The sequence below is a fragment of the Dasypus novemcinctus genome, chromosome 3 (assembly GCF_030445035.2).
Source record: "Dasypus novemcinctus isolate mDasNov1 chromosome 3, mDasNov1.1.hap2, whole genome shotgun sequence".
Taxonomy (NCBI): domain Eukaryota; kingdom Metazoa; phylum Chordata; class Mammalia; order Cingulata; family Dasypodidae; genus Dasypus; species Dasypus novemcinctus.
The window spans coordinates 150,708,959-150,730,668 of NC_080675.1; the positions used below are offsets into that span (position 1 = coordinate 150,708,959).

Below are 21,710 nucleotides of genomic sequence, written 5' to 3' on the forward strand. Positions count from 1 at the left end.
AGCGGTCACTGCAGCCAGCGTCTCTGCCCACAGGCACCCCGCACACTTCCGGGCCTGGCCAGGGGCAGATCTCAAGCACGGGGCCCTGTTCCAATCTGGGGTGCCCCTTCCGAGTCCTCAGAACACCCAGGGGCTAGCCAGCCCGTCTCCACCAGCCCTGTGGCCCGCCCTGCCTCTGTTTCCCCCTGTCCCTGTCTCTCCCTGTCTTTGTCTTCGCCCCCTCCCCTTCCCTCTGGCCCTTCCTGGCCGTTTCTGGGAGCACGGTCCCTTGCCGCAGAACCATCTGGAAAGCCAGGCCCAGTCTCAAAAATCTCGGCAGCCCGTGCCTCGGCAGGATCCTCGGCTTCCACTTTCCAGACAGACAAACTGAGGCTTCAGAGGAGAAGCCATCTGACAGAGTGAAGCAGAATGAGAGCCTCTGCCACCTGTCTGCATCCCCCCCGCCCGGCTCAGGGACCCCCCCACCCCACCCTGCCGCCTGGCGATCTGAACCCGTGTGCCCTGCTCCCACCACATTCCTATTGCCTGGGGCAGCCGGCAGCCCGCGGCCGGCATGCGTCATGGGCAGCGGCAGCATTCCTGGGTGTCTGCTGCCGCCTGACTTTATAAGGGAGAAAGTCTGGGAGCCCAGAGCTGCCGACCGGGGTGGCCAGTGCCGAGTGCCCAAACCCACACGTGAGGGACGGGAGACCTGGACGCAGGGGCGGTGCACCCAGTGTACCAAGATGAGCAGGAGGTGAGAAAAGAAACTCCTTCCACCCACCCATCCACCCACCCACCCATCCGTTCATCCATCCATCCACTCTTTCAATCACAAATATAATCATGCAGCAATGGGGTTGGAAAGAGTCAACTGGGGAGGGGCAGAAAGCCTGAGAGAGAGATCGAGAAATTAAGACCCCCTCCCCACAAAGCCTCAGCCCGGGATACAGAACAAGACCTAGGAGGGAGATGGAGCAAAGAAACCAAGAGTGACAGAGAACGCGGGAGGCTGGCGGCGAACCTGCTGCCGTGGACAGGAGTGAGGGAGGGGTGGGCACCCAGCCAGCCAGCTGGGGGGGGGGGGGCGTCCTGCTGGGGCCAAGTCAATCTTCTCCGACACAGCCCCTGGGCGTTTGGCACCCGGGGCAGACCCTGGTTTCAGTCTGGGCAGGCAGGGGGAAGCTGGGGAGTCCCCGGGGCAGTGCTCTGGGTGGGCAGAGGCCGGGCTCAGGAGCGCTCTGTCTTCCTCACGGCTGTGCGTGGGGCGGCCCACCTGGGGCTGGTGCCAGCCCTGGGTGAGAGCAGGGAGGCCGGGGCCGCCCCCGCAGCCAGGCCGTCCTGAGGCCCCCCGCGCCCTCCACGCCTCAGCCCATCTCCCTCACTTGTGCCTCCAAGGGACTCTCTCTTTGCCAGGGTTCTGCCCTCAAGCCAGGGCACCTCTGAGGATGCTGCGGTGGGGTGGGAGGGCTCCTCTGATCTAGAACCAGTGCTACAGCCCCCAGGGCCCGGGGGTAAACCTCTGTATCCTGCCCCCACCCGATGTAGAGCTGGGAAAGCAAAGCTTGAAATGTGTTAAAATGAGAACCAAAGACTCCTGGCCGGCCGCCGAGGGCAGGGGTAGGTGAGCGTGCGCACGGGTGTGTGGGCCAGTGTCGTGCGTGTGCACACGGTGTGCCCGAGTGAGCGTGGGGCAAGGTAGTTGCGGCCTTGGGGCCCCCAATCTGGTTGGACATGGCCCCGTGGGCCCCTGGGGCAGAGGGAGGCTGACCTGTGTGCCCGCTCAGATGCCACTGCTCCCGGACACTCCCCAGCCGGGCCTCCGTCAGCACACCCCAGTCCCCCAAACAAGGAGGCCACCTTCCCTCAGTCTGACCCCCAGGCTCCAATCTCCCATCCTTTCTCCACATGGCCGTCAGAGGGGCCGTTCTAGGGGACAAGCTGGAGGATGTCACTCCGTTTAAATGCATCAGCGGCTCCCTCAGGATAAAGTCCATGCTCTTGAACCTGGACACAAAAGGTCCTGGCCCACCCTCGCCCCAACCTCACATCCCCACCCCACATCCCCACAGAGAACGCTCGCCCAGACAGGCTGAGCTCTGCAGCCTGCAGGCTTTGGCACACACTGCCTGCCCGCCTGCAACACCTCCCATCACTCAATACCTCATCATCTTTTCCCTTTAGGTACCACTTTCTAGCCCCGCCCCCACCCTCGGCAGCCAGTGCTGGGGCCCTTCCTGCACCCGGGGAGCACCTTGGCCTGCCATCAAAGCACTCACCATGCTGCCTCTGTAATTGCCTGTGGTCTTGAGTATGTGTCTCCTCCAGGAGACCGTAAGCTCCTGGGGACAGAGACCCTCTCTGTCTTGCACAAGCCCTGACTATAGTAGCTGCTTAGCGAATACTAGTTGAATTGACAAGTCCTGGGAAGGCCAGCGCCAGAGGGCTGAGCCCGTCACACAGGGGGAGGTTACATGGGACAGACATAACTCAGACCAGAGGGCCAACATCCCCTGTCCCGCAGTGACACTGGGGTCACGTGAGCATTGGCTGGACAGCCCATCCCTCGCAGCGCTGGCTGCCGAGGGGATGCCCGCAACACCTGCAGACCCCGCAGTACCAGCTGTCTACCTCCCAGAGTCCAGTCTGGGGTCCCAGAACCAGGCCATCCCAGTGGTCCAGTGACTGCTGCCATACAAACAGTGGATTCATTCATTATCACCCAGACCTTCAAACAGCAGCCGCCTCCCCCAGGAGACCAGGCCTATCCCAGCAGAGCACACTCCAGTGGTGGGACGGCCGCGCCGTGGTGTTCTCGGGCAGATAGCCGCCATGTCCCAACACTGCAGACCTCTGCCTCGGGGGTCAGGGTGGCCCATTCTTTCTACCACAAGTACTCTCGAGCCATGAGACTCAGGCTACTTGACCTTCTACTTGGTTGGCTTTTGGGTCCCTTGCCAGGTCAAGGAGGCTGGGGCAGGAAAACGATTTTCTGAGCTATTGGCTGAGCCCAGTCCCGGGTCACTGCCACAGCTCACGAGTGCCTTGAGGCCACCCATGTCGAGGGGCATATATTGGGGAAAAAACATCCAACTTAAGGGCCCCCTCTGGAAGCTGAGTGCCCTGGAGAGGAAGCAGGGGCAGATGGGGTGGGAGATGCTAAGCTGGGTGCAGGACCCTGGCGGGCGGGGCTGGTGTCCTGGGCTCCCAGCCACGTGTCCCAACCCTGGAGCCACGTGGGGCACAGAGGAAGTGGGAGGGAAATGAGAGGCTTTGCTGGAAGAGGCAGCCCGCAGAGGCCGCCCAGCCCGGAGGGGCGGACGGGGGGCAGGGACTCAAGCGCGTCTTTGTGGAGCCTCCTGCTCCCCCGGCCCAGAGGAGGGGTGGGGCCGCTGTGGTGGGGAGCCGGGCCAAGAGGCTTTTCCCGACCTTATAATTTTCCTTCTGAGCAGGGAGGTGGAGGATTTCTAGGCCCTTCCCTTACCCGCTCTCCCCTGGTTTCCTGGTCCTAGAGGAGATGGGGGACCCTCCCCTCAACAGGCCGGGCTTAGGGAGGGTTTCTGGCAGGGAAGAGACAAGAGTAAGGGACCTTCACCGAACTTCGGGCCCTCCACCCTGCAGGGTGCCGGTGAGGGATCCCCGATTCACGGGGAGAAGACCCAGGCTCTGAGGGCAGCCTCTGAGCTTTGCAGGGAGCAGCAGCAGAGCTGGCGTTCACGCTCCAGGGGCGCTGGCCCCAGCGCTGGATGCTGTGCTCCTCAGTGAGGGTGTGTGTGCAAGGAGTGTGAGTGTGTGCAAGAGCCAGAAGAGCTGGGGGCGGGGCCTGGTGGTGAATGGGAATGCAGCGGGAGGAGGGTGTGAGGGTTGGCCCCCTGCCTGGGGGAGACAGGCTTTTTCCTTTCTTGTCCCTGGGGCTTCCTCTGTCAGGGTTGGGGCGGAGGTGGGAGGGCGCGAGGAAGGGAGGGGAAGGCATCTGCTCTCCCTGGGCAGTTGGGCAGCCCGGGCCCCCCCCCCCCCCCCCCCCCCCCCCCCGGTGTGGCTGAATGGGGTGGGGCCGAATGGGGTGGGGCCCTGGGGAGGGACCCTTTTTCCAGCTGGCTGGGGGGGGCACGCTCCGGGGGCTGTTGGTATATGCCAGTCCTGCCCGCCAGGGCAGAGGGTGGAAAGACGGGGTCTGGGCTCTGCCCAGGGTGGGGAAGCTGCCCCCAGGAGGCTGCTGGGCAGAGTCCAGAGCAGGGAAGCCCATTGCTTATCTCCAAGTTCTGGGATGAGAGACGACAAACCGATATTGGTAGGGCCGCTGGGGAGTTGTCCCAGGGCTTCCCGCCGCCTGGCAGGCTGGGTTTGGAGACAGTGAGTGTGTAGCTGGGGTAGGGTGGGGGGCGTGGTGGAAGCAATGACAGCTGGTCTGGACAGAGGCCTGGAGCTGAAGGCCAGCGGCCCAGCTTTGTGCCTAACAGGCGGTGTGCCCTGGAGAAGCCGTCTCTGGATTTCAGTTCTCCCATCTGAAATAAGGGAAGAGGGCTGGGATGACCTCACAGACAGAAGTCCCATGTCCAGGAGGCTTGGGTCGGGAGTCGCCTCCCCCCGAGTGCGCGCGCGGGCGCGCAGACACACACACACACACACACACACACACACACACACACTTTACTCAGGCCACATGCTCTCACGTTCTCTCTAGCCCAGTTTTCCTATCTGTGTGGGGAGACAGACACACGCCTGGTCCCCGGCCAGCCCAGCGCAGCCCGGCCCAGCAGGAAGTGGCCGGCGGAGAGGTGTGGTCGCTCCAGTGGGTGCAGCGGAGTCTCCTCTGACCAAAATGGCCACAGGCCTGGTGGACTGGAAGCGCCTGAGGACAGGACCCAGGGCCGGATCCTCCTACCCAGGGCTTCTGCGCACCCCGGGGCCAGAAGCAGCCTCGCAGGGAAGAGGATCACCGAGAGGTGGGCTTCAGCGTCCTGCTAGGGGCTTCTGTCAGGCGGAGCAGCCTGACAACAGTCGGGCGGAGCGGCGAGCTCCCTGTCGCTGATGGTGTGCCAGCAGGGGTGGGGAAGGGGGGAGGCCCCCTCGAATAGCCCCTGCCGCCTAACACCCCCACCTGCCATCTCCTTGGGCCCCCATCAGCCTGTCATCCCTCTGGAGCTGTGTCCACCCATACCGTGCTCTCTCCAGGCCGTGTCTTCTCCCCCCTAGCACCCCCGCCTTAGCGCCTCCTTCTTGCCGATGGCACTCGTATCTCTGGGTCCACCACAAGCTCTCCAGGGTTCTGGACCCACCCAATGCAATGCCCCCTGCACATCTACACAGAACACCCCAGGATCCCCCCCAACCCCAACCCCTCCTGAATTGGGTTCAGAGTCATCCCTGCCCCAACCCCCTCACCATCCTCCCATTGTTGAGTGGAACCCAAGAGTCCTCTTTGACTGTCTCCCGTCTCCTTCCCTGCAACTGACTAAACCCCGAAGTTCTCCTTCAAGTTCATCTTTCCACCTCTGTCCTCTGCACCGTCCCACAAGGCAGACGGCCACCATCCCTTGTCTGCCTTGATGCATTTCCTGCCCCCCTTTGCTAACAGTGGCCAGAATTAACCTTCTCAAATGAAAGTTGCCCCACCAGCCTCCCTTGACCGGAAGCTTTCAATGGCTCCCCATTGCCCCAGGATCAGTGAGTGCTAACCCCCTGGCACCCAAGGCCCCGGGCGACCTCGCGCCTGCCTGCCCGGCTTTGCGGACCACCTCCCTCGGACATCAGGTGCCAGCCTCACTGGACCTCGGGCTCTTTTCCACCCAGCAGGCTCCCACTCCTCTGCCTTTTCTGACTGGGCCCTCCACCTGGCAGGCTCTGCTTTCCTTTCTGGCTGTGAAATGCTCCCATGTCCCTCCAGGGAAAAGTCTCCCCCACCCTTCTCTGCACGTGGGGTGCAGAGACCCACAAAGTGGGCTTGGGGAGTTGGGTTAGTGTTACTCCTTTCTCTCAACACCTGAGCCTCAGGCCCTGCTTTGGGGAAGCGAGGTGAGAAGAAAGCGGCGGGGGCGCAGGGTGCACAGGGGTGGGTGGCATGCTACCAGCTGCTCTGGCTAGGTGGGCCTGCACCCAGGAGCTGAGTCTGGCCTCACCTCCAGGCTCCTTCCCAGTCCTCTCCCCCTCCAGGGCGCCAGTGCCCAGAGGCAGGGAGCTGGGGCTGGCCGGGATGGGGTGTGGCTGGGGACCTGTCTCAGACAGGGAATGCTTTGCTGGGCCTGTGGTGACTGAGTCTGGTCCTTGTTTTTAAAGTAAATAGAGTTGGAGCCCCTATTTATAGCTGGAGGCCCAGCCACAGGCAGGAGCCCTGGGGTCTGAGGCTGCGCAGGCTCCCTTGGTAGGGGCTGGGGTTGGGCCATTCCCAGGCCTCCTGCTCCCCTTTCTTAGCCCCCAAGGAAGTGCCTGTGGGATTCTGACATTCCCTGGGACAGGATGTAGCCTGCTTCTGGGGGGGGGGGGGGGACATTGAGTGAGGGGGATGGAAAATTCTCTCAGGATTGGTCCCTGGGGGCCCAGAGTTCCTCGTGAGAATGGGTGGAGGTGAGGGTTCATCAGGTCATTGTGTCTACAGAGGAGGCAGAGGAGGCCAGGGTGTGGGGCACGGACTCCAGCTGCAGAGGGGACACCTTGGACGGCCACTGAGGGGGGGCGGGTAAAGGCCTGAGGAGAAGAGAAAAGAGGAGGGCCAGAGAGATGGGGAGGACAGAGAGGGAAACGGGGATGGAGAGAGGGACAAAGACAAGAATGGGGGGGTAGGTGGTGGGACACGGATGGGGAAGAGAGAGATGGCAGGTCAGGGATGGGGGGAGATGGAGGATGGGGATGGCAGATGGACAGATGGGAGGGGAGATGGAGGATGGGATGGGGGAGGAAGGGTGGAGGGATGGGATGGGGGAGGGGAGATGGAGGGATGGGGGATGGGGGATGGAGAAGGGGAGATGGAGGGATGGGATGGGGAGGGGGGAGGGGATGGGAATGGGGGATGGGGATGGGAGATGGGGGAGGGGGAGGGGAGGTGGGCAACCCGCTGATACTGGGCGTCGAGGGGAGACAGAAGAAGCAAAGGTGACTTGCAGAAGGGTTTTCTGTCGCATAGAGTCCTTTCCGGCCCTCCGCACAGTGGCTAGAGGCTGAGTTGGATCCCAGTGAGGCCCTCTATTCCTGGTGGTCTCAGGAAGTCAGGGTGGGAGGCCCAGGCCTGGCAGTTTCAAGCTGGACTCACGCCTGCTGCCAGCCACTGTTCAGGTGGCTCTCTTGGTTGTGCCCACTGGAGGCCAAGGGGGTGGCTGCAGAGCCCAGGGCAGGCAGGCTTTTAGCCAGGGGCGTTTGTCATGGAGCCACTGCCACAACTGGTGACTCAGACAGTTAAAAAAAGGAGCAGCTCTGTGCGGTGACTCAGCTGGCGCTGGGAGGGGCTGGGTGGGTCTGGCTGGTAGGAGATGGGGTGGTCTGGGTTTATTTTTGGCAGGGCGGGGCTGGGAGATGGGAACCGGGGTGAGAGGAGCCACCATGGATCCCCGGAGAGCCCAAGTGCTCCCTGCCCACTTAGGGAAGAGATTCCCCAATGCCAAAGAGCCCTGGCAGGCCAGGCGGGCGCCTGCCAGCCCCGTTCCAGGGCCCAGCCTGCCATGCTGTGCGGCCCGGGACAAACCGTTGGCTCTCTCTGAAAAGCAGAGTCCCCTGACTGTTCCCAAGAGAACTGAGCTCAGATTTTTAGAGCTGACTTTGGAGCCTGAAGATACCATCCAGAGGCCCAGAGAAGGACAGCTTAAGGCCACATAGCAGGGCAAAATGTCCCAGGCTGTCATCGCACAGCTGGCTCAGATCTCCAGGGCTGTCAATCAGTTGGAGGACAGGCCCCCGCTGGAGTATCCACCGCTGCAGGAGCTCAGCTGGGCTCCAGCTGGATGGCTGGAAGCATGGGGCCCCAGCTGCCCGGAGTCTGATCCCTGGCAGGGGGCAGGCACCTGGGTTCCATTAGCACAGATCTGGGGTGCTAGCTGGGCCCTGCCCATGGTCTGTTAGAAAGAGGCATCTCTGCGGGTGAAGGCTGAGGGTACCCCCACACTGGACCTTGACCTGGCGACCTGACCCCAGAGCATGTGGCTGGCACTGCCCCAGGATGCCCACCCATTCTGCATCCGTCTGCCGAGATGCAGCTCCCTTCACCTGCCCCCCTCAACCTCTCACATGCAGGAGCCTCAGGCATCGTCCCCACGCCAGGGAGCTGAGCAGCCCAGGGCGAGGGGCATGTGGTCCTCAGCCAGGGGCCAGAACCCCTCCCCTCCTCCTCATCCCCCTTTCGGAAGGGCTCCTGGCTGGTGGGCAGCAGCTGCCTGACACCCGCGGGTGCCCAGCTCCCCTTCTCCACACAGAGCCTCTCATAGCGTCACCACGTCCAATCCCCTGCCTTGGAGCCTTTCTCAAAGATTCCCAATCAGGGAGCCCCAAACTGCCAGCTCTGCCCCGACGCCGGGAGGAAGATGGTAAGAGAATAACAGCAGCCAGCACTTACTGAGCCTTCACTCCTGGAAAATGCGTTACAGTATCTTGTTTAATCCAACACACGTAAGAGGTAGGAATAATAATTCTCCCCATTTTAGAGAGGAGGAAACTGAGGTACAGAAAGGCTGGAGTCGCTTGGCCAAGGTCACGCGGTGAGTAAGTGGCCGAGCTGGAATTGAATCTCCCCCGCTTGTCCAGCCTCCCCCATTCCTGTAGAGGTTCCCAGAGCTGAGGACTCAGGAAGGGGGAGATGCAGGGCCTGAGTCAGGACCGAGTGGGGGGAGGGAGCTCACTTTTAACTGCTCCCAGACGCCCAAAAAGGGTGATTTGTTCCTTCCCTGGCCAGGATGGAGAGTGAGCGAGCGCGAGCGCGTGTGTCTGGGCCTAAAGCCTGGCCTTCCTCCAGCGGCAGGAGAGCCCAATGTGCTCGGGAGGGGGCGGGAGGGGCCGGTGTCGTGGGAATCCGCATCCTGGGCCTACCGATATTTATAGCTGCCCCTCTTGCCATGCGGGCTGGAAAGGGTGACTCTTAGGTGGGAACGGAAGTTGGTCTCCTCTCCCCAGTCCCCTCTATCTCCCCAGAGAGCGAGCTGACCCAGGCCAGGGCCCTGCTCTGGCGGTGGAGTGGGGGCCAGGGGTCCTGAGTGCAGGGTTTGGCCCAGGGGTTGCACGGCCTCCTTCCCGGCTCCAAGCCAGGCTGCTGAGCAGCCCTGGGTGTACCCACGAGGTGCCAGAGTGCCGGGGTCCTGAACCAGGGCGGATGGAGGGCAGCTTCCCAGGAGGGGGGCAGGCCTCAGGGCAGCGGCTGGGAACGGCCCCCGGGGGGAGCTGGTGCTGGAGCTGAGCCTTGACGCATGGGGAGAAAGGGAAGGCCAAGTGTTAGGGAACAGCTTGAACCACGGTGGAAGGGTGCAAGAGGTTATGCATTATCGTGGATGGTTACCTGGTGGCCCAGTTTACCAGGCAGCCTGGGGACCTGCTCACAGGATCGCTGGAACGTGATGCACCGGGGGAAGGAGGGCACAGAACAATAATGGTGCCTTTAGGTCTGCAGGTGGATGGTTCCATGAGGCTCTTGCCCACCTGGATGCTCAGGAATGTCCTGAGGGCGGGAGTGGGAAAGGAAGGTAGAGAGACCGCATAGGCCCTACCTGTCCGGGAGGACGCTGGCATTGTGCTGTGCTCCCTGCCTTCAGTGCCCCATCATGCTCCAGCTGGGGAAAGATATTTTCCAAGGGTCCTTATATACATATATATATATATATATTTTTTTTTTTTTTAGGTACCAGGCCAGGGATTGAATCTGGGACTGCTTATATTGGAAGGCTGTGCTCAACCACTGAGCCACATTGACTCCATCGACTGGTTTTTCCATTTGTTTGCTTGTTGTTTTTTGTTTTTAGGAGGCACCGGAGACTGAACCTGGGACCTCCCACGTGGGAAGCAGGTGCTCAATGGCTTGAGCCACATCCACTACCCCTTAGTATTAATTTTGATGTAGATTCTTTGAAAGCCAGGCAGTTCTTCCTTGCATTTGACCTGAGTGTCCCCGATCTCAATTTGTTTCCACTCAAAGTAATTTTTTAAAAGCCAGAGAACGCTTTAGCAAAACCACTTCGTACATACACAAAATCCCAATCTATAAGTATATGCTCGTGGAACTGCTATGTGTGACCTGGGGTAGGCAGGCATCCCGTGTTCTCAGGCTCTGCAGCCTCCAGGTATAAAGCCCTGGGGACCTAGGGGTACTGAAAGCCCTCAGCTGGTGGGCTTAGTGATTTCTGTGCCCCTTGATGGGCCCAGCCCTGTGCTCGGCAAGGCGGTGGAGAGCCCTGAGGAAAGCAGGAGGGATGCCTGCCCTCAGGCAGCTGCCAGTCCTGCAGGCCAGGCCACAGCCCAAACCAGAGCACGGGGGCAAAGGGTAGGGGCCGCGCTCCCACTCTCTAAGGACTCTCTGTATGACTCTAAGCCAGCAGCCACCCCTCCCTGGGCCCTGTTTTCCCTCAAACCATGGGGACCTGGGCTGGGCTGGGGCTCTCCGCAGCGGGGTCTGGGCTGGGAGCCTCTGGGACGCACCGTGAGTCATACGCCCTGCGGTGGTTAAGCATCAGCAGTGGCTGGAGGCCTGGCTCACGCACACCAGAGCTGGCAGACCGGGCAGCGCCGGCTCCTCCGCAGGCTGGGAGGCGGCCGGGGTGTGGGCAGGAGCTCAGCGGGAGGAAGAAACGGTCAACAGGACGGGCACTGTCCCTGGCTGGGCCTACCCACCCCACCTCTGGAACGTGGGGGAGCCGTGCCACCAAGACACCCCCGGCGGCAGCCCCCAGAGCTGCTACTCTACACCCGAGACCCACGTGGCTCCATTTGCCACCCCAGTTGTCAGAGGGGGGCTTTTTTTTAGAGGAGAGTGGCTCATGCTATGAGAAAGTGGGGCGAGTTTGTCGAGGGGGTGGGGGGGCCTTGCCAGGAGGAGGATGGGGAGGAAAGGATGGAGATGTGCCATCCTCAGGAGCCTGTGAGGCTGGAGACGGTCTCCCTCTCCCGCCGGGGGGGCCTGAGCTGGGGGGTGCCTGCCCACGGTGTGAACAGGGAAAGCTGGCTGCTGCTTGGATGAATGCGAACACCTCGGCCCGGGTGCCCAGGGACTGACCTGAGGCGATCCAGGCTCCTCTCTGAGCCCCAGTGCCCTCGACTGTAAAATGGGTATGTTTCCTGACTCGCAGGCCTGCAGGGAGGCTGCAGGACGCCGTGGAGGTACCATCTACCACGGGGCGAGCCTGGGGTAGGGATTCAATGACAAGGTAGCTCCATCCTCTCGTGTTTGGAGTTATGGACCCTCCGAAGAAGCAGAGGGAGCTCAGAACCCCCAGCCCAGAGGGCAGCCAGGACGACGTTGTCCACACAATCCCAGAGGGGGTCACCCTAAGCCTGTGCGTGGAGGGTGTCCTAACGCTAGAAGACTCTGCAGAACTGGACAGGTGTCGGGGCGGGGCATGTTGGAGACAAGCGGGGGAGTGGGTGGGACTAGAAATTGGGGAGGGGCTGTGAAGGAGGAGAGGGCCCAGGAAGGGAGCCTTGGGACCCACAGGCCTCCCTGTCCATTGGCTCCTGGCACTGACCGGACCCCGGCGCTCCCCTCCCTCCCCTCCCCTGTCCTCACAGCATTGGCCGAAGCACCACCACCGGCCTAGGTCCACGAGGTGCGGGCTCGGAGTTCAAAGGCGCCGGGCAGCAGCCGCCCTGGGCTCCCGGTCCCAGGCACCTCGGCAGCCTGCGGTGGCTGTGTGCACGGGCTGGGCACACTCGCGTGTGCACCCGCATCTGTGTGTGCGAGTGAGTGTGTGCGTCTGGGCTCTTTCCAACTCTCCCTCCCCTGCTCCCCACTCCTGGGCAGCACGCCCAGTTCCCAGAAGAGCCTATACACTTCCTCTGCGAACTCCACAGGAGCCCCACTCCCCACCCGTCATCACCAGCACAGCCGCCTGGCCCACCTGGCGCGGCCCCCTCCCGCGGCCCCCCGGGCGAGCAGCTCTGAAAGGCCCTTCTTGTCCTGCCTGGGCGGGCGGACATGGGGGGCGGTGCTCAGTTATCCTTGGTTCTGGAACAGCTTTTCCAGAGCCCCGGTGGGCTGGGCCAAGGGGCCTGGCCCCTGCCCTGTCCTGCCCTAGAGGCCACCGGCAGTACACACATAGCTCTAGGTCTGTCCCTAGCATCACTAGTCCCCCCGAACCATCCTGAGAGCCAGGAGAATCCACCCTGATTTAATGCCTGATGTCCCCAGGATGCTGCTACCCCCATCCAGGTGACACAAGGACCTTCCCTGCCAACTACTTCCTTCCACTCCAACCCCTCACATTTCAAAGTCAGCTTTGTCAGGCTGGAGAAGAGATGCAGAGCCACTGTCCCTGCATGCTCTGTGCTGGCTCTGACCTCCCAGGTTTTGCTCACATTGTCTCCCTGCCTGGAATGTGTCTTCTTCCTTCTCTGCCTGTTCTTCAAGCATCAGCTCAAATCCAGTCTCCTCCAGGGCTTGTCCCTCTGCTGAGAAAGGAGCTGGATACCACACTTATTGCCCACACTGTCCTAGTGGCCCAAGCCTGCCCCCACCCCCCCCCCCCCAGCAGTTTCTCAAAGCAGGCCAGGGGTTCTGTGGGACTTAGAGCTCTTTGATTCCTCTCTAGGGCCTCGGTTTCCCTATCTGAACAAGTTTGGCCCAGATGGGTGCTTGACTTCCAGGCACCATGACCTGGATACTCGGGAATGTTGATGAGTAGGGAAAGCATCCCAGTGCACTTCACGCTGTACTTGAGACCCCGAGGGCACTGGGGGCTGGAGAGAGACCCAGCTCGGTGGGGGCTGCCCCTATTGCAGAGGCCAGGACAGGCGGCTGGGTCAGGCGTGCAGGTGGAGATGGGCTGCAGGGAGCTCTGCCTGGGAGGGGAGACGACAGCGGCTGTCCCACTCCCTCCCCATGCCCACATGCCGCCAAGCTGCTCCACTTTGTTGGCTCCCCAGCTAGGCTGAGGGCTTTGCCCAGCCATTTAGGGTTTCTGTGCACCCGCCCAATGGCTCTCCTTGGCCTTGTGCTCAAAATATGCCTTCCAGCCAGGCAGGCGTGCCTGTCTTGACATCCCTCTGCTTATATTTACGCAGTGCTTTTGCTCAGGTTGAGCCCCTTGCCTGGACTGCTGACCCCCTTTCTTTCTTCCAAGGCTGGGATCAAGGACTACTCCCCATTCTACTCCAGCTTGCCCCCCAATTTCTCTTCTCTATATACTTCCTCTGGATCTTTATAGACATAAGCAGGAATTGCTGTTTGCATTTTAATTTGCTTTTCTGCCTCCTGAATGAGTCCAAGTTCAGCCTGTCCGTTTTCGTGCACCCCGCATTGCCCAGCACCCTGCCTGCGCGTGCCGGTGCTGAGAAGGTGTCTGAGAATGGCCCTCCGTGGAAGCCCAAGAGGGTGGGGATGTTGGCTCTCTCCTTGGCTGGCGGCTGGAGGACCTGACCACCCCGGTCACCCCGGTGTCCACTTCCCACCTCTCCAGAGGCCCAACCCGTCACCCAGGCCCTGAGGCCTTGGAGGCGGGGTCCCTGGGGACAGGGTCTGGGAGCCCAGGACCCAGCCCTGACTCGTCCCCGGGTGTGGGGTCCTCCCCTGGCTCACTTCCCCTCCAGGTGCCATGGGGTGCTCTGTATTAGGGCTGGCGCCTCCATCTGCTGGGGAAGAGGGCGTGGCTGGGCCCCTGGAAGGGAGACTCAGGCCCTTCCTCTGCTCAGTTACTCTTGGGAATGGTCCCGAATCATGTAGGCTAGGGCACTGATTCACACAAGGGGAGGAATGACGGATGGGCCCGAGGCCACACTTCTTATGGCATAACTAGACTCTGCCTTAACTGAAGGAGAACCTGTAATGGCGGATTGCTGGCCACGTGACAGCGAGGGGACACGCCCCAGCACCTCGCAGAAGGCAAACTTGCATTCAGCCTCTGCTGAGGTCGGGCACCGATGCCATGAACAGGGAGGGGTGGCGGGGAGTGTCCGGGGCTGGGGCAGGACAAGTCCCTGCTGGGGTGCAGGGTACCTGAGGGGTACCAGCCCTTCCTCCAGGAAGCCTGGGGTGGGTGGTCGTGTATGTCACCAACCAGGCTCTCTCACTGAGGAAGAGGAAGATGGGGAGGGCGAGGGGAGCAGGAGGAAAGGAGCAGCAGAGAGTCTAGACAGACAGAGCCGCCTGGAAACGAGGGGAGGGGACCCCGGAGCAGAGCTGGGGACAAGCTTGAGGAGGCTGGAGGAGACAGCGGCCAGGCTGTGTGTGTGTGTGCCCCCCACGGAGTGGGGCAGAGCAGCTCCCTCTCCACTTCCCACCCTGCCGTCCCCTCATGCCTGGCCCAGGGCACCTGAGGCTGAGGTCTGTGCTCCCAGCTCACTGGGTGCCCTTTGGCACCAACATGGTCACTGCAAGCTGTTGGGTGCATGGAGCCCTGAGGGGCTGGGACTCCCTCCTGGGTGTCAGGACGATCCGCCAGTGCAGAGCCACGCCCTAGGCAGTCGGATGGGTGCCCTGGCTAGGAGCCGGACAACCTCAATAACCACAAGGGATACCCCGAGATCGAGTGCCTTCGGTGGCGTCCACCCCAGGGTCGAATTCCCCGAGACCCCAATCTGAGGTGGGAGAAATGCTGCCCCCTCATTTCCCCATCTGGGGGTCACCTCCGGCCGTCCTTGTGCCGTCCCTAGACTTGAGGAACCGTTCTCCGCCCCCCGCCCCCTCCCCCAGCCCTCTAGACAGGTTGAATCGGGTCTCAGACCCCTCACTCACCTGGGGACGCGAGGCCCGTCAGCATGGCCAAGGCCAAAACGAGGGCCAGGGTCGGGGCTGGAGGCGGGAGCCGCGGGCGGGAGCGCATCGCGGCGGACTTGCCAGGAGCGGAGCAGAGTTGAGAGCCGGGACACCCGAAGACTCTAGAGGAGGGAGCGCAGCTCGGCTGGCGGCGCGGGTCCCCAGCGCCCGCGGTTCTTAACTCCGTGGGCGGGGCGGGCGCCTGCTCCGGTTTCAGGCTGGGACTCCCCCCACCACCATCGCCCGCCTCCCACCCCTCGGCCCCCACCTTCTTAAAGGGCCCGTGCTGGGCTGCTCCTCCCCGGGCAGGGGTGAGGGGACCCTTCCTTCTCAGTCAGACCCAGGCCCCCATCATGGAGATTTGGGGCAAAAGTCCCAGCAGACCTCTTGAGCTTTCACTGCAGGCATTCCCAGAGCCCCCTTAGGAAGGAGGATTGACGGGACGGCGCCTCACTTCTCTGCTTCTCTCCCTCTTCCCTCTGCTGGGGGGAGGCACACTCCAGGCCAAGGAGGAAGGACAGACGCCTGCCTGCCCCCGGGCCCCCCAGGCTGCTTCTGGGCTGCTTTGCCTCTGAGGCCTGGGCAGGACCCCACTGGGCCGAGGAGCACCAGCCTGGGGTTCTGGAGGGCTCAGTGTCCACTGGCCCGGTGGCCTTGACCTTCTCTGCCCTGCAGCACCTCATCAACTCCTTGGAATCATTTGTCTCAAATAACCATGCCGTGTAGGGGACCCAGTTTTATGCAGGAGGAAGCAGTGAGGCTCAGAGCCGGAAGGAGCTCTCGTGAGGCTTTAGGTTGAGAGGAGGTCGCTGGCCATTTGGGGCCAGGAGCCCCGGCCTCCCGACCCAGAATCCGGGCGTTTCGACTTCCCGAGGCTGCCTCCTGGAAATCTGGCCCTGGATTTAGCTCCTACCTAACGGTTCTCAGCCTGGGGCCTCTTTCCTCTGGCTCCTTCCCAGGCAACAATATTAACCTTGTCCCAAACTAGAGGAGAAAGGGCAATATTGTTTCAGGCTTGATTCTCTACCTAGCCATTGGGTGGAGGAGCACCCCTGGAGGGCTCTCCCATCCCTCACTGACGCCCGCTGCAGCCTACTCCTCCTGCCTCCTCTCCCGAGGCCCTCCCCAGGACCAGGGAGAGTCCCTCAGTGTGTGCAAGACTTTACAGTTTGCAGTGACTTTATTTGTATCGTCTCCCAATCGGAGCTCCATCGTGCTGAAGAAGGAACGGGCTGAGAGATGTTACGGGGCTTGAGCAAGTCTGCACAGCTGCTGAGGGTGGAGCTGGGCCTGGCTCCAGCCCTTCCACCCGAGGCCCTGTGCTCTTACCACCACAGCACAGTGTGATGGGGCCGTCTGTGTGGTGGTTTTAAGCACTGGTCTTGAACCCTACTGACCCGAGTTCAAATCCCAGCTCTTCTACTTATTTGTCCAACCTTGAACAAGTTGCTTCACCTCTCAGTGCCTCAGTTTCTTCATTTGTAAACTGAGCGTGTGAGGATTAAACACTTTAGTGTACCTCCAGTGCCTAGCCCAGGGCCTGGCATACGGCAGGTGTTCAGCATCTTCCCAGTGCTTCCCAGTATGCACACAGCTTCATGTACATTGTCTCCCGGGATGGAAAGCCAGCCCTCTGAGGCCCGACTTGAACTTTCCCCTCCAGAGGCAGGAGCATACGGTGGGTGTTCAAGAAATGCCTGCTGGGATTGACTAGGAAGGCAGCTGCTGCTCTTCTGCGGGGAGTCGGGCGGACCTAGATACCCCTATTTGGACACCTTGGAGGCCCGGCCTGGGCTGCACTCAGCTGGCCTCGGTGGCAATAAAGTAATTGATCCAACAACTTGACCCTTGTTTTCCATTCTCCACCATCAACAAGGCGCCTGGTCCTTGTGGGAGACTAATAACTGGTGCCTGGGGCTGGGTTGGGGGGTGGCTGCTTGGAAGGCTGTATTGGGAGCAAAAGAGTTTTCTTTTTAGAAATGAACAAAGAAGTGAGGGGAAGTCTTTCACTTCTTTATGAATCAGAAACTTGGGTGGAGATTTCCACTGTCCTTACCCCTCACCCGCATGCTCCCCCATTCCCCCTAACTTCTCCCAACTTCCCTGATCCCCACCCACACAGTCTTACCCACCACTGTCAGGAGTCTGGCCTGACTGTGCCTCCTCCAGGCAGGGAGTGCCTGGCCACAGCCGCGATTCGAGTCCAGAGCAGCTTGGAGCCTCCCCTTGCCTTGGAGCTTGCGGGGAGAGAGGCACAGCCCAGAAAAGGCCTGGCACCCAGGGGAGAGAGGCCCAGGCCCGAAGAGGAACAGCACTCAGCGCGGCAGCAGAAACCCTGCGCTCGCACCTCTGCTGGGACCTCCCCGCTGCTTACAAAACATTCACCTTGCGAAGTGTGTGTGGGGCAAGTGTTCCCTTTTTGCCCAGGAAGAAACCTGCTCTCACTGGAAAAGGGGTGCTGGGCCCTGGTGCCCGCAAGCCCGGCCCTCATTCTGCCTGCAGCCCAGGAGGTGAGCCCTGGGCTGATGCTGACCAATGTCATGCCAGACAGACTGGCGCAAGGCTGAGGCCCCTGTGTGGTTCTGCAGCTGCCTTCCACTGCCTCAGAGCAAAGGCCATTGTCCCCTCCCCGGCGTCCTGGGCACGCTCCCCTCAGGTGCTGCAGCCCCAGCCCTGAGCAGAGCGGATCGGGCCTCCCTGGCATGCGTGGCTCAGGCCTTCTCCCTTCTGCCTTCCGACCTTTGCCGTGACTTTCCCTGGCTTGAGTTGGCTGGGCATCCTAGGTTACCCTCCTGACGGCCGCTGCCTCCCTGGCCACACCTCACCTTCCTCCGGGAAGGCCTCCTGGCCCTCCGTCCCACCTACTGACCTCTCCTTCCACTGATCTCTGTAGTACTCCTGTGCCCCCTGGAGCATGCATAACTGGGAGCGTCTCCTCCCCTGACCCAACAAAGCACTGGACAGGGTGCAGGGGAAGGGGAGGCGGGACTCAGAACACGCTTGAAGAATGAAGAAGGATGCTGCTCCTGCCCCTACGGGCGAATATTCTCTGAGGCTAAAATACACGGTGGTGTGTGCTGCCTCAGTTTCTCCAAGGGATCTGCCTCTGGAAGAAATGATTAAAGAACGGTAACACCCACTTCCCTGCCAGCAGTGTTAGCCAGGCAGGTGGACTGGATTCTCCAGGTCACTCGTACCCCCAATGTTTCTTAGATCAAGACTGCCCGCTCTGAGCACGGCTATGGCTTGGCCCTGCCCTTGGCTAGGACGCAGCATTTTGAACGCCTCTATGTTTTGTACCCTGACTGCTTGGGTCCCACCCAAGAAGCCTGTGGCCAAAGCCAGCTTGCTGGCTTGTGCCAAGATGGGGTGGTGCCTGAGCAGGGCACGCTCCAGCTGCCCAGGCCCTACCCTCTGGGAATTGGCCCTCTGCCATGAAGGACTCAGGGCCCAGCCCACTCCTTTGCAAGAGGCCACAGGCCTTAGGCCGCCGCCGGGGGCCCTGCAATCCCCAGGCCTGGCGCGCCACAGCGGCGGACCCCACGCTCGGGCCTCTGACCAGCGGCCTCTGTTGGAGGGGTCTTGCTCGGGCTGCTGGCAGGCCGTGTCTGTGGGGCTCCTCCAAGTGCAGGCAGCCGGCTGAGGAGGGGCGGGAGCGGCTCTTCCCAACAATTACACAATTCAGGAGCTGCAAATTATGTTTGCTGCCCTCGGGAGCTAGCTGCGGATGGAGGCTTGTGCCCTGGCCAGCAGTAGGCTCTGGCTGTGCCCAAGCTGGACTGGCAAGATGGGGGGCTGGGAGCACTGGGAGCGCTGGAGGACTCTTCCCCGAGCCTCTGTTCCCAGGACCAGGCACCAGCCTCCCACACCATGTCCACAAAGGTTTGTGACTTCAGTGGCTATGGCCAGCTGGCCACAGCTGACTCCCCTTGGGGTTGTGCTATTTCCAAATATTAGTTCATGCTGTTAACCCCTCCTGGGCCCTGCCGGTGAACATCTAGCCGCCTGTAGAGTGAGCTCTGGGAGGGGCCATGCTGCTTCCCCGGCTGGCTGGAAAGTTTACCTGCTCCGGGTCTAGCATGGGGCAGGGGCGGGGCTCCTGAAAGGACGAGGAGAAACACCAGCTCAGGGCGGGGGATGAGGCTTGCAGAGGGTGTGAGGGGGTGTGTGTTTCAGTAGGCGGCCTGGCAAGAATGTGGAGTTCAAAGCCAGAGGTCTGGTGCTCCAAACCTTCTCTGTGTGGCCTCGGGCAAGTCACCTCACCTCTTTGTACATTTTCCTCCTCTGCAAACTAGAGAATATTATGCTGCGGGGATGGTGGCCTCTAACAGAGGTGCCGAGGCTTTATAAAGAGTGGTTATGGGGAAACGGACTTGGCCCAGTGGTTAGGGCGTCCGTCTACCACATGGGAGGTCCGCGGTTCAAACCCCGGGCCTCCTTGACCCGTGTGGAGCTGGCCCATGCACAGTGCTGATACGCGCAAGGAGTGCCCTGCCACACAGGGGTGTCCCCCGCGTAGGGGAGCCCCACGCGCAAGGAGTGCACCCGTAAGGAGAGCCGCCCAGCGCGAAAGAAAGTGCAGCCTGCCCAGGAATGGCGCCGCCCACACTTCCCGTGCAGCTGATGACAACAGAAGCGGACAAAGAAACAAGACACAGCAAATAGACACAGAGAACAGACAGCTGGGGTGTGTGTGTGGGGGGGGAGTAAATAAATAAATAAATCTTAAAAAAAAAAAAAAGAGTGGTTATGATGATGGCAATTGTTTAGGCCAGCGTCCTGTTCTCTGCAAGTCTCCCTGGAGGCTGACCACCACGAGACAGCTGGAGAGCAGGCTGGCAGGGCCGTCGCTAGCCCTTATGGGCTCTTAGTGGGCATGCCACCCTACACAAGAACACACAGCTTGGCGTTCAGCCCCTGCTGCTCCCATTGGCTAGGTGCCCTTGTATGGAGAGAAACCCTGTGGTAGCCAGCCTCCCAGACGCCCCCCGTGAACTTCACCTTCTGTGTGGTCACCTACCACATGGAATAGGGCTGACCTATCTAGCCAGCACGGTATTTCAAAAATGATTGTACCTTCTAAGCCAAAGTCATAAAACACATTCCACCTTGCTCTTTTGATTGCTTGCTCTGGGGGAAGCCAGCCGCCACGCTGTGAGGACACTCAGGCAGCCTGTGGAGAGGCCCGTGTGGAGAGGAACTGAGGCCTCCGGCCAAGAGCCAGCACCAGCTCGTCATCCAAGTGAGTGATCCAGCTTGGAAGTGGGTTTGTAGCCCCAGTCAACATGACTGCAGCCTCTAATGGCATCTTGACCGCCCCCTCGTGACACTCCTAAAGCCGTAGGTACTGCCGAACCGCTGACACCAAGACACTGTGCAAGATGATTATTTTTTGTTTGTTTATTTATTTGTTTATTTATTTATTTCTCTCCCCTCCCCCCCCACCCCAGTTGTCTGTCTCTGTGTCTATTTGCTGCGTCTTCTTGTCTGCTTCTGTTGTCAGCAGCACGGGAATCTGTGTTTCTTTTTGTTGTGTCATCTTGTTGTGTCAGCTCTCCTTGTGTGCAGCACTATTCCTGGGCAGGCTGCACTTTCTTTCGCGCTGGGCGGCTCTCCTTACGGGGCGCACTCCATGAGCGTGGGGCTCCCCTACGCGGGGGACACCCCTGCGTGGCACGGCACTCCTTGCGTACATCAGCACTGCGCATGGCCAGCTCCACAAGGGTCAAGAAAGCCCGGGGTTTGAACCGCGGACCTCCCATGTGGTAGACGGACGCCCCAACCACTGGGCCAAGCCCGCCGCCTGATTATTGTTTTTTTAAGCTGTTAAGTTTTGAGGGGTAATTTGTTCCACAGCAATAGACAATGGATACAAACCCACACAACTGTAAATGGCAATCCCTTGAGCCAGACCGGGCTTTTGTCTGGGACTCAGAAAATGGGACTCTGCTCCCATGGGAAAGAGTGGTGTTTCTTAATAAATGGATTTATAGTCATTCATTTGTTTGACAAACATTTCTTAAGCACATGCCGTGTGCCTGGCGCTATGCTGGGGGCTGGCGACTCAGTGGAGAATAACAGACAGAAGCCCTGCTCTGGAGAGCTCACACGCTCCCCAGCGTGATTTGCGATTGTTCGGAGGTGAGGAGCGACATGAGGGAGGTGTCCAGGACAAGCCCAGTTTTCTGGCCTGGGCACCTGGAGGTTGGTGGTGCCTTTTGCTGAGACAGGGTGGGGGGAACGTCACAGGTGACGTTCTGGGCGTGTTGATTTGAGGTGTTTGTGGGAAACCTAAGTCACGTGGGGCAGGCTGTTAGACACATTGGTCCAAGGAGCCGGAAACAGTCTGGGCCAGAGGAATGTATGTATAAACACACATACAAATGTGGGAATTGTTGGGGTGTCGATAGTGGGATTGAAGCCCCAGGAGGAGGTGAGATAGCCCGGAGGGGCATCGGGGGAGACTGGAGGAAGGCCAGGCCTGAGCGCTGAGACGGCCACATTTCCCCCTAACTTTTTATTTTGACATGATTTCAGATCTACAAAAAAGTGGTAAGACTGCTACAAATATATCCCATACACTCTTCACCTACATTTCCCAAATGTTAATGTTTTACCACATTTTTCTCTCGACGTCTACATTTAATTTTTGGGAACCATTTGAGAGTAATTGCAGACATAATGTTCCTTTATCCCTAAATATTTCAGTGTGTATTTTATAAGAACAAGAACTGCCTTTCATAAGCCCAATGCAACGATCAAATTAAGAAATTATCGTTGGTACAGTACCTTTATCTACTCTGTAGACCTTTTCCAGATTTTGCGATTTTTCCCTTTAAGATCCTTGCTCTCAAAAGAA

The 21,710-nt window shown here is 60.4% G+C and overlaps 1 protein-coding gene across 1 annotated transcript in view; it reads right to left on the minus strand.

Annotated features, from left to right (window-relative positions):
- CSPG4 (chondroitin sulfate proteoglycan 4) overlaps positions 1 to 15,060 on the minus strand; it is a 35,246-nt gene extending 20,186 nt beyond the window's left edge. The window contains 1 exon segment of the mRNA XM_058294561.2: positions 14,831 to 15,060. Within this exon segment, the coding sequence (XP_058150544.1) occupies positions 14,831 to 14,918 (88 nt within the window). The 5' untranslated portion in view covers positions 14,919 to 15,060.
- Between the last annotated feature and the right edge of the window lie 6,650 nt (positions 15,061 to 21,710).